Below are 15,436 nucleotides of genomic sequence, written 5' to 3'. Positions count from 1 at the left end.
TGGAGTCTCTCATGAACATCAGAGATAGCGTCAATACTTTTAAGTTAAAAATAATACAAGTACAATAGAAACAAACTTGATTTGGATTCCAGGGAATGCTTTTTGGCCATTAGAACATCATTCCATCAGAGGGACTCCTGATACACCTTTTTATTTTTAAGGTTTCAGTAAGTGAGGATTATTATTTATGTATATGTTTATGCATTTATCCTTTTTTGGTTAAAATAGATTTAGTGCAGGCAATTTTAAAAATAAAAACTCAACAACAACTGAAAAAAATACCAGCCACTTTCTTTTTATCTACTTATTGGAGGACTTCCAGATTCAAAACATGGGACATTCAGACTTCGAGCTTCAGAATTCCCTGATTTCTAAAATTAGTGGAAGCCCTGTTATCTAGTAATTACTTTGTTAAGTTAACAATGGTTTGTGAATGCATGTTTATTAACACAACCTTTTTATCATTATATTTTAACATACAATTTAAGAGTGTGTTCAGGAGTGATATCCCCTTTAGATAAGCAGTGCAGAATAAATGCCTAATTATGCATTTATTCTTAAATTCAAATTTTGATGGCTTTTCTATCATAAACTGTCTTGGCTATGGGAAAACATGGCCTGGACTGTGGTATGATTTTATGGGAAAACATGGCCTGGACTGGATGTTTTGTGGTCATTCTATGGGAAAACATGGCCTAGACTGATAGTGGTGGTTCTATGGGAAAACATGGCCTGGACTGGATGTTTGTGATCATTTTATGGGAAAACATGGCCTAGACTGTGGTATGATTTTATGGGAAAACATGGCCTGGACTGGATGTTTTGTGGTCATTCTATGGGAAAACATGGCCTAGACTGATAGTGGTGGTTCTATGGGAAAACATGGCCTGGACTGGATGTTTGTGATCATTTTATGGGAAAACATGGCCTAGACTGTGGTATGGTTTTATGGGAAAACATGACCTGGACTGGATGTTTTGTGGTCATTCTATGGGAAAACATGGCCTAGACTGATAGTGGTGGTTCTATGGGAAAACATGGCCTGGACTGGATGTTTGTGGTCATTTTATGGTAAAACATGGCCTAGACTGTGATAATATTGGTTCTATGGGAAAACATGGCCTGGACTGCATGATAGTGGCCATTCAGTGGGAAAATATGGCCTCGACTGCACAATAGTGGTTATTGTACGGAAAAACATGGATAGGACTGCATTGTAGTGGTTGTTCAAAGGAAAAATATGACTAAGACTACATTATTGTGGTTCTATGGGAAAATATATCGGGGGCAGTGTAATAGTGGTTGTTCTATGGGAAAACAAGGCTTGGACTGCATGATAGTGGTTGTTCTAAGGAGACAAAATGACCTGAACTGCATCATAGTCATTGTTTTATAGGAAAACAAGGCTTGGACTGCATGATAGTGGTTGTTCTAAGGAGACAAAATGACCAGAGCTGCATGATAGTGGTTGTTCAAAGGAGACAAAATGACCTGAACTGCATGATAGTCATTGTTTTATGGGAAGGCAAGGCTTGGACTGCATGATAGTGGCTGTCAATGTGATGTAACTTTTTCTGTTTATCTGCAGATACTGTGCCAAACTTCCAAGTGATACCTTCACCCACCTGACCCCTGCCTGTGTGATACAGACCATTAGCAAAGGGAATAGTGTGGAATATTGTGCCAAACTTAGACTGCCAATCAACTCACCTATCAAGCAAGAAGTTAAGGTCAGTTTGTGTCTTGTCTGTTACTGAATTACGTTGTCCTACAATATTCAGGGTTCTCTGGCATCAAGATAACACATACTTTTCATTTTTGGACATGTAAAATTAAAACAGCTTAGTCCATGTTGTGATCTTATATTGCAGTAAAATTTGCTTTTATTTGATCTGTTTTTATAAAGTGAGTATCAACCACTTTATGTGCCAACTATCAATATTCAAGTTATTTTAGCAGGATTAGGTAAAGCTGTATAGGTTTGCATACATCCCAATCATTACGCTTTTGGTGTAATCATTACACTTTTAATAAACTGAATTCAGATCCAAGGTCAGTAACCCAGCACTTAGTGCTCTACTGGCATGCAAAACATTCATAGTAATACTGGTACAAAGTGTTTTGAAATGCAATATGAGAGTCTGTTGCTTTTTAAAGCGCAAAGTGTTGTATACGAAAACTTGAAGCAGTAATTGATGTTAAAAGTCTAGAGGGATAAATAAATCATTTTGTACATAATCTCATTGAATTATTATCGTGTTATATGTGGATTGCTCTTTTTCTGCTAGGATTACTCTTTTGTCCACTTGGATTACACTTTTTCCTTGCCAGGGGTTGGCATGTATGGGTTAGGTCTTAACAGACAAGGGGATTAGGGCACCACAGTTTGATCAAAAGAATAATTTAACATGTGTTTGTTATGACACCTCTTTGGTAAAAATTGCTCGTCAGTTTTAATCCATCATATTAAAAGTTCTAACACAATAAGGTGTCACAGCTATGGGAAATTATGCAATTGCAACCCAAGGAACTTTAAACTTGCAAAGTTCAACATAATAGTATCGAGACAAAGGGCTATGGATGTTTAAAATAAGAAACAAAAAAAAATATGGGGGCCCTGAGTGGCCAAGTAGTCTAAAGTGCTCTCCGTTATGGATCACTGCCATCTCAGCTGTGTCTACGCTGGTTCGAGTCTCATATTCAGCCAGTGTGGGTATGTGAGAATGCTTGCCAGTAGCTTCTTGTGGGTCGGTGGTTCTTTCCAGGGTTTTACCAGGTTCTTCCTCCACCATTAATACTGGCTGCCATGTATAGCCTACCGTGTGCTGAAAAATTTCGTTAAACCCCACAACAACAACAACAAAGTATGATGGGAATGATGGAGGAAGGTATAGAACTTAAGGATTTTTATCAAAACCTGGTGTGGAGAAATTCTTAATGTTTGTTGCATAATGATGAAATGAACAAAAGAGGAAAGGAATATGGTCATTTGTTTTTCTTTATGGTGTCTTGGAATATTGATTGATTTGAAATGGAATTTAGCTAAATAAATAAATATGATATTGTCTTATATCACGTGATTGGCATATCACCCTTTTCACTTGTGCATGACATCACATGTACTTATGCATTATAGCACAGACTGTGAGAAAAATAATCTTTTTCACTGTGCATTGGTATTGGATAGGAAAACTCAGGACCAGAATTTTCCTTTACTGCTTTGATGCATTTGAAGGATTAATTGGGCACAAATGATTTATTATTTAAGTTGTCATTTAAAGGGAATGTGTTATTAACAAGACATAGGCCTTGGTCCCATACAGAGTGATATATATTTCAAAATATTTGAGAAATAGATAATAGGGAGAAAAAAAATGACACGAGAAACTGAAATTATGACGTTGGGAAAAGGTGATACAGTTAATTTTGTGCTTTCCAAAAAGTTACATTTTTGTTGTTGCTTCTGTTATTGGATTGCTGAAGAGGGTCCTATTGTTTACACATAAAGGTTGTTGGAGAGGGTCCGACTGTTTCAATTTAAGGATTGGGGAATAGGGTTCCTGCTGTATCTGTATTCAGATTGGGGTAGGTGTCCAAATCTTTCCATTTAAGGATTGGGTAAGGGGTCCTACTGTTTCTATATAATGACTTGAAAAGGGGTCTAACTGTTTCCACATAAGGATTGGGGAAGAGGGTCCTGGTGTTTCTACATAAGGATTGTAGATGGGAGTCCTACTATTTCCACATAAGGATTGGGGAAGGGAGTCCTACATTTTCTGCATAAAGATTGGGCAAAGAGTCTTACTATTTCCACATAAGAATTGGGCAAAGGGGTCCTACTGTTTCCATGCAAACATCTGAAAAGGAGGTCCTACTGTTTCCATGTGAGGATTGGGGAAGTTAGATCTACTGTTTCCATATAAGAATCATTATGCCTTGGAACTTTATATTTATTGTTTGTAGCAGTCAGTAAATCCCAGAAAATTGGTATCTCACAAAAATTAATGCACAATTGACGTTTTAAATATTGGTTTCTGAGATCTTATTGTACAATGACATCACATTTAGGCTAATAGCGTTTTATTTAACTGTTCATCAGGGTGTTCCAATGCAGACAGAGGTCCTGGCAAAGAAAGCTGTGGCCCTGAAGATGTGCCAAATCCTACATCAAAGAGGTGATTTAGTTATAAATAGCTCACCTGGTCATACGTCTGTGTGAAGCTTTCAGCTAATAATATTCTTCAGTGTTCAGGGTGCATCATCTATCAATAATTGCTATTTTCAACCATTCAGTATTCTCTGTACCAGTTTCAACCAGACCGCTCTGGTGGCCTAAGTGGTTAGAACATCTGCCACACATGCAGGAGTTCACAGGTTCGAACCCTGGCCAACTCATACCAAAGACTTGTACAAATGGTACTAGCAGTTTCCTCACTTTAAGGTCAGCATAAAGAGGTTAGTGTTAGGACTGGTTGACCTGGTTTCAGGATAATGTGGCAGGGTGGAACATTATGATACATAATACAGCATGATGTCCCAGTGCTAGACCACTATAAACTGCCACACTGCAGACATTATAGTGATATGACCGAAAAACTTTTAAAGCTATATTAAAATTCCAAATGACGTGCACACACATTTTCAACCAGACCCAAACAGAGATCCTTCTGATATGAATGCCATCAGAGTTTGTTCAGAAGTGATACTGGTCTGGCATCAAATGTAAAACTTTAGATATCTTTGTTTGATAATACACAAACCCCCAACTTATGTTTTTTTTTACAAATTTATTAAGCTGGCCTCCTGTTATATTTTGCAAATGATGCTGATCTGTTGTCCTATGGACACAGCATTCTTGCATTGAGATCATTAAATATTTTCACAGATAGCATTAATCCATGATCAAATATGGATGCCATTACTAAATATAGAATTTCATGATCAAATATGGGTGCCATTACTAAATATAGAATATCCTTAAACTGACTAAAAATTGATCAAAGCCTATCCATATTATACAAATGTTGCTCATCTGCCATCAGATATGGTTGTCTTCACTAATGGTTAAAAAAAAAACATTTCAATGACCTCTCAAAAATGACTGAACATAATATTACCAAATTGACAAAAGCATCCTGGAATGAAGACTTTTATGTTATGCAGAAATGATGCTAATCCACTATCAGATATGCCCATCCCCATGAGGACAAAATCTTTGAACAACTTCTGCTTAAAAGCAACTCTACAGAATTTGAACAAATTTGAAAGAAGGCATCATGGCAATAAAGTCTTTCATGTTTTTTTATAATTAATGCTATTCTGTCATACAAAATGCCACCATTGCTAAAAATAAACACGAATTCTCAAAAACTGCTTAACAGAATTTGAACAAATTTGTCAGATTGCATCCTGGCATGAAGGTCATTTAGTTTTACAGTGTAGGTGCTGATCTACTATTCAATATGACCATTTGTAATTAAACTAAAAAACCTTTTTAAAAAATCATCAGAAAAACCCAGTAAAAGAAGTTGTCCAATTTTCATAGTATCCTGGCATAAAACCCTTCATATTTGCACAGATGATACCCATCTGCCATCTGATATGGTTGCAATTACTAAACAATAAGGGGCCCCGAGTGGCCGAGTGGTCTAAAGTTCTCTCCATTACGGATGACTGCCATCTCACCTCAATCTACATAGGTTCGAGTCTCAAATTCGGCCAATATGGGTATGTGAGAAAGCTTGCCAGTAGCTTCTCGAGGGTCGGTGGTTTTTCTGGGGATTTCCCGGGTTCTTCCTCTACCATTAATACTGGCCGCCATGTATAGCCTATCGTGTGCTGAAAAATGGCGTTAAACCCTACAACAACAACAACAACTAAACAATAGAAAAACTAGTAAGTGTTTGTATTAATATGGATATTCAGACAACTAGCCTCGCATTTTGTGTTTAGATACATGTCTGCCAGATGAGAAATTTGGGGCTCGTTTGGTCCTCTTGTTAATACATGCACAGGATTTACAATATTTTATGTTTCCTCAGCATATGTAGAGTAGTTTTTTACATTTGTGTATAAAATTATTCTTTATACAAAACTCTCTTGAGTTTTCATATATTTATTTCAGCGGCATATTTCTTGTCATCATTGCACATAGATTATACTCAGAAAGAATTGTAAATTCCATAGTGAACTCTTTAGGTCTACTGGTCACACCAGAAAAACTTATGGGATGGTCTGTCATCTGTCCATTAGCACAAGTTTATAATCACTACTCCTCCTTAATGTCTTGGAGGATTGCCATGATACTGTACATACACACCTTCATCCCATGATTTCATTGTTCCTGAATAAAGATGGTGTCTCTAAGACATCCGATATGGCCATCATAGTGACCATCTTTAAAATCTTGTTATCGCTACTGTTCCAGATTGGATGGTCACATCACCATGCGGTTTTCAATAAGCAACTTCTTATAATGTCTATTGCTACTTCTCCTGAACAAAATGTAATATTCACAAGGGGTTTTCAGCAGAAGACTTCTTATGATGTTAAGTTGGTTCTAAATGAAAATGGTGATGATCTGATCTTGAAAATCTTGATTTTGCTAACCCTCCTCAGTTGATGGTGTTATCAACACATGGATGTTTCTAAACAACTTATGATGCCTTGTTGGTCCTAATGGTGCTATTCAGACATTCAGTATGCCTAACACAGAGGCCAACTTTTTATCACTATTGTTCCTGAAGGATTGGTCATATCCGCATTGGGTTTTCACTTTAAAACTTCTTATGATGTTGTTTGGTCATAAATATGATGGTTTGCCACAATGTCCAATTCTCTATGATGGCTATTTGTCTTGCCATTGTGCATTCACCAAGAGACTCTTGTGATGTTTAGTTGGTACTAAATAGAAATGGTGCCAGTCAGATATTAAATATGGCCACATTGGCATCCATCTTGAAAATGTTATTATGTCTGCTTCTAAATAGAAAGCCAAATCAACATGGGATTTCCACAAGAAGAGTTCTTATTATGCCTTGTAGGTATGAATGAATGTGGTACTAATTAGAAAATCTTGATATCACTGAAGAATATCAAAGATGGTTTCAACACTCCACATTTTAAATCAAGAAACGGTCTTATCTTAAATGGGGGGAAATTCAGTTTGGCCAGTAGAGTGTTGGTATCTTCAAGTGATTTTGTTTAAAATTGGGAGAAAACCAACATTTCAGCATCTTGACATGAATTGGGCACAAAACATAAGAGCTGCCAAAAATATTTCTCTTTAAACATCTTGAACAACACAATAACAATTAAACAAGTAAAATATCAGAAATACTTATGCAAGGTTTTCTGCCAGAAGAATGTTTGGGTCAATCTATTCTTCTTATCCAAGTTCAGCCCATTTTTAATCAAAGACTAACATGTTATCATTTACCACTTTTGATCCCTTTATTGTTTATAACAAATTAAATAAATAACCTTCCTTTTGTGTTAAACTATCAAAACTAATAAGATAATCAATTTACAATGTTTCATTTACGTGTCAATTTAATCAAATAACTTGGCATGAATCATTGCACAAGTGGTTTCTATAAGGTGTGGATAGAATGTGTACAAATGATTTTGGTCTGGGGTTTTTTCTCCTTCAGTTTTTAAAAGTAAAAAATTTCAGTTATAAAATGGAGTGCATAGTATATAGCCTTAAAAATGGTAATTTTGTCCTTCTACTGGTAGAATTGTATGATTGCATTATGATTAGACAGGTGATAATTTTGTCCTTCTACTGGTAGAATGGTATGATTGCATTATGATTAGACAGGTGATGTAACCATAAACTATTCTCTGTGTTCAGCTACCTGTGCAAATCGGATAAAAAATTTAATTTGCAATCAGCTTTTATTTGATGGAGCAGGGTACTTTTCTCCACATTTTTTTTTTTTTATGATATTGAGCTTGAAGAATGCAGGAAGAAAAAGCTCACCAGCCTTTAAATTTTAAGTGATTTAGATCTTTAGCTATGTATATAAAGTTTTTCAAAAAGTTAAATACTCGAACATTTCACAAGGGATCATCTTGTTGTTGTGGGTTTTAACGCCATTTTTTAGCACATGATAGGCTATGCATGGCAGCCAGTATTAATGGTGGAGGAAGAACCCGGGAAAACCCCAGGAAGAACCACCAACCCACGAGAAACTACTGGCAAGTTTCTCACATACCCACATTGGCCGAATCCTAGACTCGAACCCATGCAGACAGAGGTGAGATGGCAGTTATCCGTAACGGAAAGCGCTTTAAACCACTTGGCCACTTGGGGACCCTGGATCATCTTGAATTAGCTTCAAATGATTTCTTGTGTTGTGAAGTTAAAGTTTCATAGGATACATTTTTTAAGGATTTTGTGGTTGCTTAAGACATGAATTTAAAATTCCTGGCAGACTGTGACCGATCTGTGTGTGAAGACAGTCTGACTCCCTTATACAATCCACACAATTTAAAAAGTCATCTTTTTTTTACCAGTCACAAACTTTTTCACCTTTGTTTTCACTATTGATTGCCAAAAGTGCTTTGGGGTGATCAAACTTTTTAGATGGTGATTCATTTTCTTAACTCATTAACCCATGGTACCATGTTTACGAGGCAGGAGGTAGTAACCTACTGCCGAGCTCTGTAGCATCATGGTCATGTATGATACACCAAAGTGGGTGGTATTATAGAAAGGTAGACAGATGTACCAAATAATCTGGAAGTTCTAGTTGCACTACAAAATACAGAGAGAAAAACCTGATTTTTTTTACCCGATTTTTTTCCACCCAAAATTCGCCTGTGGTTGGAATCAGATTTTCTGTCCAGATTTAGACTTTTTGGCCTCAGATCTAAGGCAGACAAGCCGGAACTGCACACATACAGATGAACCTTTGCAAAAAGTAGGATAAGATGGGCATTTGGAATAAAGAATGGGTCGGTTAAGCAAAAAGAAAAAAGAACTCCAACTTTTACCCTTCTGCTCATGCATGAGCAAAATAGCCAATGCAAAACAATGTTTCTAACACAACGAGGCATTGGGTTAATGGGAAATCACTTGGAAGTTGATGTATTTGGATGTATTCAGAAATAAATAACCCACAAAATGTGTTTCCTATTCACATTTCTGGTGAAAACGACAAAATCCTCCCGTGGTTAATGAGTTAATAACAACACATTTGGAAATTAAATATTTTTTTGCTTAAGCTGTTATCTGCTGATCTTGACTTGTAGTCACTGGTGTCATGGTTATATAAATGATGCAAGGTGATAACTGTCTTCTTCAAATACATTACCTGATCATTATACCTTAGGAGTACTACCATTACCTCCAAATCCAATCATAAAAGCTTAAATAGTAAGCTGTGAGAGCTAAATGTTGTCTGTCCACATATGGCAGTCAGACAGAGTGATCTCCCCTTGATATAGGAATTGGAACCAACACCCTTGTGTACCTCAATTACTAGTTATGCTCATGAGACCTCACAAACCATATTCTAGAAATTTGGAAGACATTCAACTTAAGAGCAAATTGGAGTAGTTTCTCATAGTAAAGTATACTCCATCTATATTTCTAACTTGATCATGCTCCTCTCCTTCACTGACAAAGTCTTTCTGTCTATTGTAGGAAAACAACTTTGTCGTAAACATAGGTGCCCTTCTGTACTTATTTGCACAGGTTGTTTGTGCAGCCTCTTGGCTTTGGATATTTCATAAAATTAATCACTTTATTGTGCTGTGCAGGCAGTGTTTGTGCTATAGAAAAGTTGTGGTTGTTGCAGTTATGTAAGTTGATGCTACATGTGTTTTGATGCATACACTTCACTTTCGTCAGATACATGTACGTTTTCTGTAGATAATTTATAGCCATAGTGTCCACTTCATAGTTATAAAAAGTGATGCAGTCTGTTGGGGCTTTTTTACTGGTGAGTTTGCACCATATATTTTAAAGTCAGTAAAGGTGACACTTCAGTATTATTACCTGTATAGACTGCCATGTGGGCTTGCTTTCACAAGTAATTTCATATAATATAGTGTAGAAGCCCAGTTAATTCAGCTGCTTGGATTCATAAAACAGGACATTGGCTGGCTACACTTGTATCTTATTGTCTGCTTTAGTTCTCATTACAGATTTTAACAATCAATGTAAACAGTCAAAAAAGGTGGATAACAACCATGCCTCATTCCTAACATGCATGGATTGCCAATCTGAGAACACCTATGTTATAAGCCTGGGCTGGACTGAAAGTCACTTGGCCTTAGTACTTGACATTTTGTACATACGCAGGTTGTTCATTTTATTCCATCATTATTGGAAGTCATTGGTCAGAGGCTTAGTCAGGATTTTCTATTCCATATCAGTATCTTAGAGATGACAGCCATAAAAAAAGCATTCCATTGATGGCAGCTACATGGAAAAGCATTTTCATTTTATCCGACAACTCCACAGTAGTGAATTATATTTGACTGCAAAAAGAGAACCAAATCCACAGATCTTTGCATTCATGTTTGATATTTTCTATAGTACAAGTCACATGGGTCATGTATGTGCATTTACTCATTTTAAATTAAATATAAAATGTTCTTTTAAGATTTTACACACACTAATTTCCTTTAACCAAAGTCTATTCAATCATGATTACTGAATGCTCTGCATCTTAATTGTCACCAAGAAACTTCAAGACGAAAACTATCTATCACTATGGACTTTTATAATGGTGGCCATGTACTAAACTTGGTTCGAAAAAGAGCATGTTAAGTGGAATTGTCACAATCGAGGGTACTACAAATTTGTTTATCGATATGCATAGTTTTCATTGTGACATAGTGTGCGACATTAAATCCGGATTGTACTGGATCACGCTCTTGGGTTCATTTTGTCCAAAAATGTCTACATACTTTAATATTGATTTTGCTGTAATCATCTCTCGGGGGAATCTAAATAATGACCTTCCTATGGAATATTGATGTTTATGAATCCAAAAGAAGTGAATACTTGCCACTTAAAAAGGTATGTAGAGTCAAATTCTACAAAATGACACCCATTACTGAAATAGCCGGTGTTCAATGCCTACATGACCTGTGTGACTTGTACTGTAAGATGGTGTCATCAGCGACAAATCCATGTGCAAGTTCACCATATTCCAGCACAGTAAATGTGTTGGTAGATTCACTGTCCCAAAAGAATCAACTAAAACAAATGGTTTTCAATTGCATATGTATGAACTGGGATCAACCACTGGTGGGTTTTTTTGTGAGAAAATGGAATGCAAAACTCTCAACCTTTATCTCACTAGTCCTGGATCTGAAAGCCTGGCCAGAGAGCACCTTTTGTATATATTGGAAAGGCATGGATGCACACACTCTCCAGCACCTCTAATTCCAAAGGTGCTACTAAAAGCAATAGATTTATAATGTTGCATCTTCATTATTGCTCCCTACAAGTGGGAAACTTCATGAATAAAATACTTGATAAATCCAGCAGTGGAAATTGCAAGGAAAATATAGATATTTCCTCATCTGCTCAAGCCACCATGATACCATTAGTTCCAGCTGAATGCAGAGCTGTTGAATCTGCATGTCTTGATCATATTAAACAAGTTTTCAACAAGTAGTGGAGAAAATTGCTTGAGTGAGAAGGCCCTCTACTGTCAAAGCATATGAGAGGAAGTGGAGAATTTGTTCACATTGGTGTAGGTGGAAACACATTTCTCTGTGTATGGTATCAGCGCCCCCAAATAGCTAATTTTCCTACTTAGGCTGTATAAAAAGAAACAGCTCCATTTATGATAAAAGTTTCCCCTTCCACAGTTTGTGACACTGCATCATCACAGAAGCAATGATATAGGACAAAACAAAGTTATTTCCAATCTTCTGTCAAATTTTAATTTCATATGCCCAAAGGCGCTGGCAACTGTGCGCACCCAAAGGTAATGGCACTGTGCCCAAAGTGGAGTCTATTCTTCATTGGACCTAACATGACAATAATGCACTGTTTGAACCACTCTAGAGAACTTCTTTGGTTCACTTTTTATAAAACTTGCTTTCTGATCATTTTAACTAAAGCAGACAGAATCAGTAAAATACATACTTTGATAGTTGACCCAAACTTCTTTCAGTTCCAACAGGATGGGTCAGTATCACTCATGACTGTCCATGCTTTCCTTGCCAGGAACAGGCTCCCTCTCATGAGCAATCATTCATTTGTGATAAAACTTCCATCTAGTCTGGACCCTTCAATTCAAGGTTGTCTATATGACCTAGTGAGAGGTCTGAAGCGATGCCTGGAAAGAACTGACCAGTTGTGATGACGGAAATTCTGTCTATTCTTCTGGGAGAGGGAAAGGACAGTGTCTTAGCACCGATTCTATCATTGGGATAAGACATGTCATCCATTCTGCATATAGAAAATTAACTCTAAATGATAGGAACTTGTTACACACTTTGGCTCATGAAGTTAGGGCAGTTGCAACAAGTATCACATTTGAGCAAAACTGTTCCCTAGCTGACATTATACCAGCTGTGGGATGGAGATTGGAGTGAACATTCTTTAGCTTTACCTCATGGATCCTTCATCCCAGAAGACTCAATTAGACCTGGTGGGACCAATTACTACAGCACAATGGGCCAGCTTCTGGGTCATTTGGCAGCTTCTTAAGGACACAGCATCACAACTTCCACTGGATTTGTGAGAGGGAGAATTTTACCTTTTTCAGAAGGAATCTCAGGTGCACATATTTTCACAGATTACTCAAGATCTCACCTCTGTCCTTGTGAGTTTGAGTCAAGCCACAAATTAAATCGGTATGTGAGAAAGCTAGGCAGTGGCTTTTTGTTGGTCAATGGTTCTTCCTAGGGTGTTTCTGGGTTCTTCCTCCACCAAAATTATACTGCATGCCTTGTATAGCTTATCATGTTCTGAAACATGCCATGAAACCCCACAAAACCAAAACTAAAGCCCTTTTCCAAAAGCCATGTCTAAGCATACATAGGCTATGTTCCAGCCAGGACTCATTCTTGAGGCTGTCTCACATACCATAGGGGACTGGAGATGGTCTCTTTTTGGTAAGAAGTTGTAACTTTCTCTTCAATTTACTTATATTCCTGAGATGTTATGTTATGATAACATATTTGAAGAAGAAACCATTTTTTGAGTTTAAAAAATATACTTAACCTTTTCACAATATGGATACACCATCCCAGCCTCCTTGCAGTTATTTACATCATACATGGAGAGCATTTATTCCACTCCAGTAGTAACTGAAGTAAAGAAGGGATTTGGCACTAATCCCTATATATAGGGGAGATCCCTCTGTCATATTTGGCCAAACAACATTTAGATACCATAACTGAAAATTTAGCTGTGAGGGCTCGATTTGCAAGGTAGTCGTCATATTCCTAAGGTATTATGATTGCATAAAGTATTTATCAAAGAAATATTATACCTGAAAAATTGTGTTCTTAATAAAAGAAAATGTACAAATGCATAATTTGCAATAAATTAAAATTCATTTTTTTTTCAAGAAAAGTTTCAGAGAGAGATGAAAATTATAAATTTCAGTAATTTGCTAGTTAATAATGGATAATGACTAAAGTTGAATAGGAGCCTCGTATAGAAAGGAAAATACGATGCAGTCACTTTTTGGGTGTACCGTATAAATGTTATTATGTTGCAGGGCAAAATTTGGCGACTACTTAGTAAATTCATGAAAAAAATGAATTAATAGCCAAAGTTTAACTTGTGTGTGCAGGTGAGCTGGATGAGAAGTTGATGCCAGTGGGGAAGGAGATATTTCAACATGAAGAGGAAGAATTTGAATGGGAAGAGGAGGAAGATCCGAATGGTCAGGTTCTACCAGGCACAACAAAACGAAAACAGTACTACTGCAAAAAGGTACAACGACCAAATACAAACATTCTTACTGTAACAAGGTACAGGTACTCAGAGGTAGTTCTAGGATTATCATTAGATGTTGAGCATCATAAGGTATGAGTTGTTAATCAGTCCATCTCTCAGTTAACAGTTGCTTGTTTGGCCCCTAATTTTATAAGCTTTGGAAAGATTTAGATAAAAAATTTCTGAGACCAGATATTCTGTCACGTACCAAAGTGGCATCCTAGCTCAAAGGTCAAGATCACAGCAAGGGAAAATATCAATCTATCATCTTTTTCTCTGTCTGGGTTGTGACTTTTGAACAAGGAATATATCTTCATGAAACATTAACAGATGTACATCAGGACTTAAAAATGAGGAACAAACCACAAGCATGTCTTGTACCTTAAGGTCAAGGTTACAGCAAAAGAAAAAGTAACTCTTTGAATTGTTTTCATGTCTGACTGTAACTTATGAATTACAGATGATGTTTCATGAAACTTTATCCACAAATATATCATGATTAGAAATTTGGTGCATCCCTATCATGCCACCAACAAGAAGGTTGAGGTCACAGGTCAATTTTTACACATTAAAGAGTCTTTAGTGATGCTTTTTCTCACATTTGGTTTGATTTGGTGCCTTATGGCAAAGCAACACAAGTATTTTATTAGTGCAGAGGCAGTTTAGAGTACTGTTTTTTGCCAATTAGCACAATATGGTAGCTGACTCATGCTGGTCTGATGGTAAGATTCATACCTGCACCCATTTGGTCATGGATCTCGCATGGTAGCCTTCTTGGACTGATTACAGACAGATATCATGGCTAGAGTGTGTGAGGTATACCACACTTATACTCCCAATCTCAAAGACAAAAGTCATGGCAAGGAAAATTTTACTGTTTCTTCATCTTGACAATAGCTTTTAAGAATGAGATATTTTAATGAAACTTAATTCAGATTTACATCTTGACTATGTAGTTTGTCAGAAAACAGTCGCATTCCTTAAAGGTCAAGATCACCAAGATTAACGTGAGTGATCTTTTTTTCCATTTTACCCCCTCCTCCCACCCACCCCATGTTAAGATAGGCACATCATGTATCTTAAGGAAGGCTTTTGTTTCTTTGAGAGTTTAACTTTGAGAATGGGGTCTTTGACTTTGCTTAAAGTTGACAACTGTTTTTGTTTTCATTTTTGAGCTGTTTTATTTTGCAAAGGGCATTTAACAGAAGTGCTAGACATTAAATTTTAGATCCCTGTAATTTCAAATTTCACAAAAATCTTTCGCATGGTTCAACATCAAAAATTTTAAGAGGATATGTTTAATAGTATTTAAGACCTGAATGTTTAAAGGATATAAATTCTTAAAGATATTGGAATTTATTTAACTTAAAATTTTTGTTTGTTGATGCAACTTGTCCTGCAGTTTTTAATGTATTGCCATGAAACTTTGTAAATATTATTTTCATCACCTGGAGATGTTCATGGCAACAACTCACTTTGATCCCAGAATTTTTACAATATCTGTAAGAATAATTG

General features: G+C 36.6%; 1 protein-coding gene across 1 annotated transcript in view; it reads left to right on the top strand.

Annotated features, from left to right (window-relative positions):
• LOC149805153 (endoribonuclease Dicer-L-like) overlaps window positions 1-15,436 on the top strand; it is a 69,049-nt gene that overhangs the window by 21,625 nt on the left and 31,988 nt on the right. Inside the window, exons 7-9 of the mRNA XM_089947892.1 lie at window positions 1,589-1,730; window positions 4,100-4,175; window positions 13,776-13,918. Coding sequence (XP_089804018.1) covers window positions 1,589-1,730; window positions 4,100-4,175; window positions 13,776-13,918 — 361 coding nt within the window. The remainder of the gene's footprint in view (window positions 1-1,588; window positions 1,731-4,099; window positions 4,176-13,775; window positions 13,919-15,436) is intronic.

This window comes from Sinohyriopsis cumingii, chromosome 2, assembly GCF_028554795.1.
Source record: "Sinohyriopsis cumingii isolate HCF-2022 chromosome 2, ASM2855479v2, whole genome shotgun sequence".
Taxonomy (NCBI): Eukaryota; Metazoa; Mollusca; class Bivalvia; order Unionida; family Unionidae; genus Sinohyriopsis; species Sinohyriopsis cumingii.
Note: the sequence above shows the minus strand (reverse complement) of the source record. Positions and strands in the feature narration are given on the sequence as shown.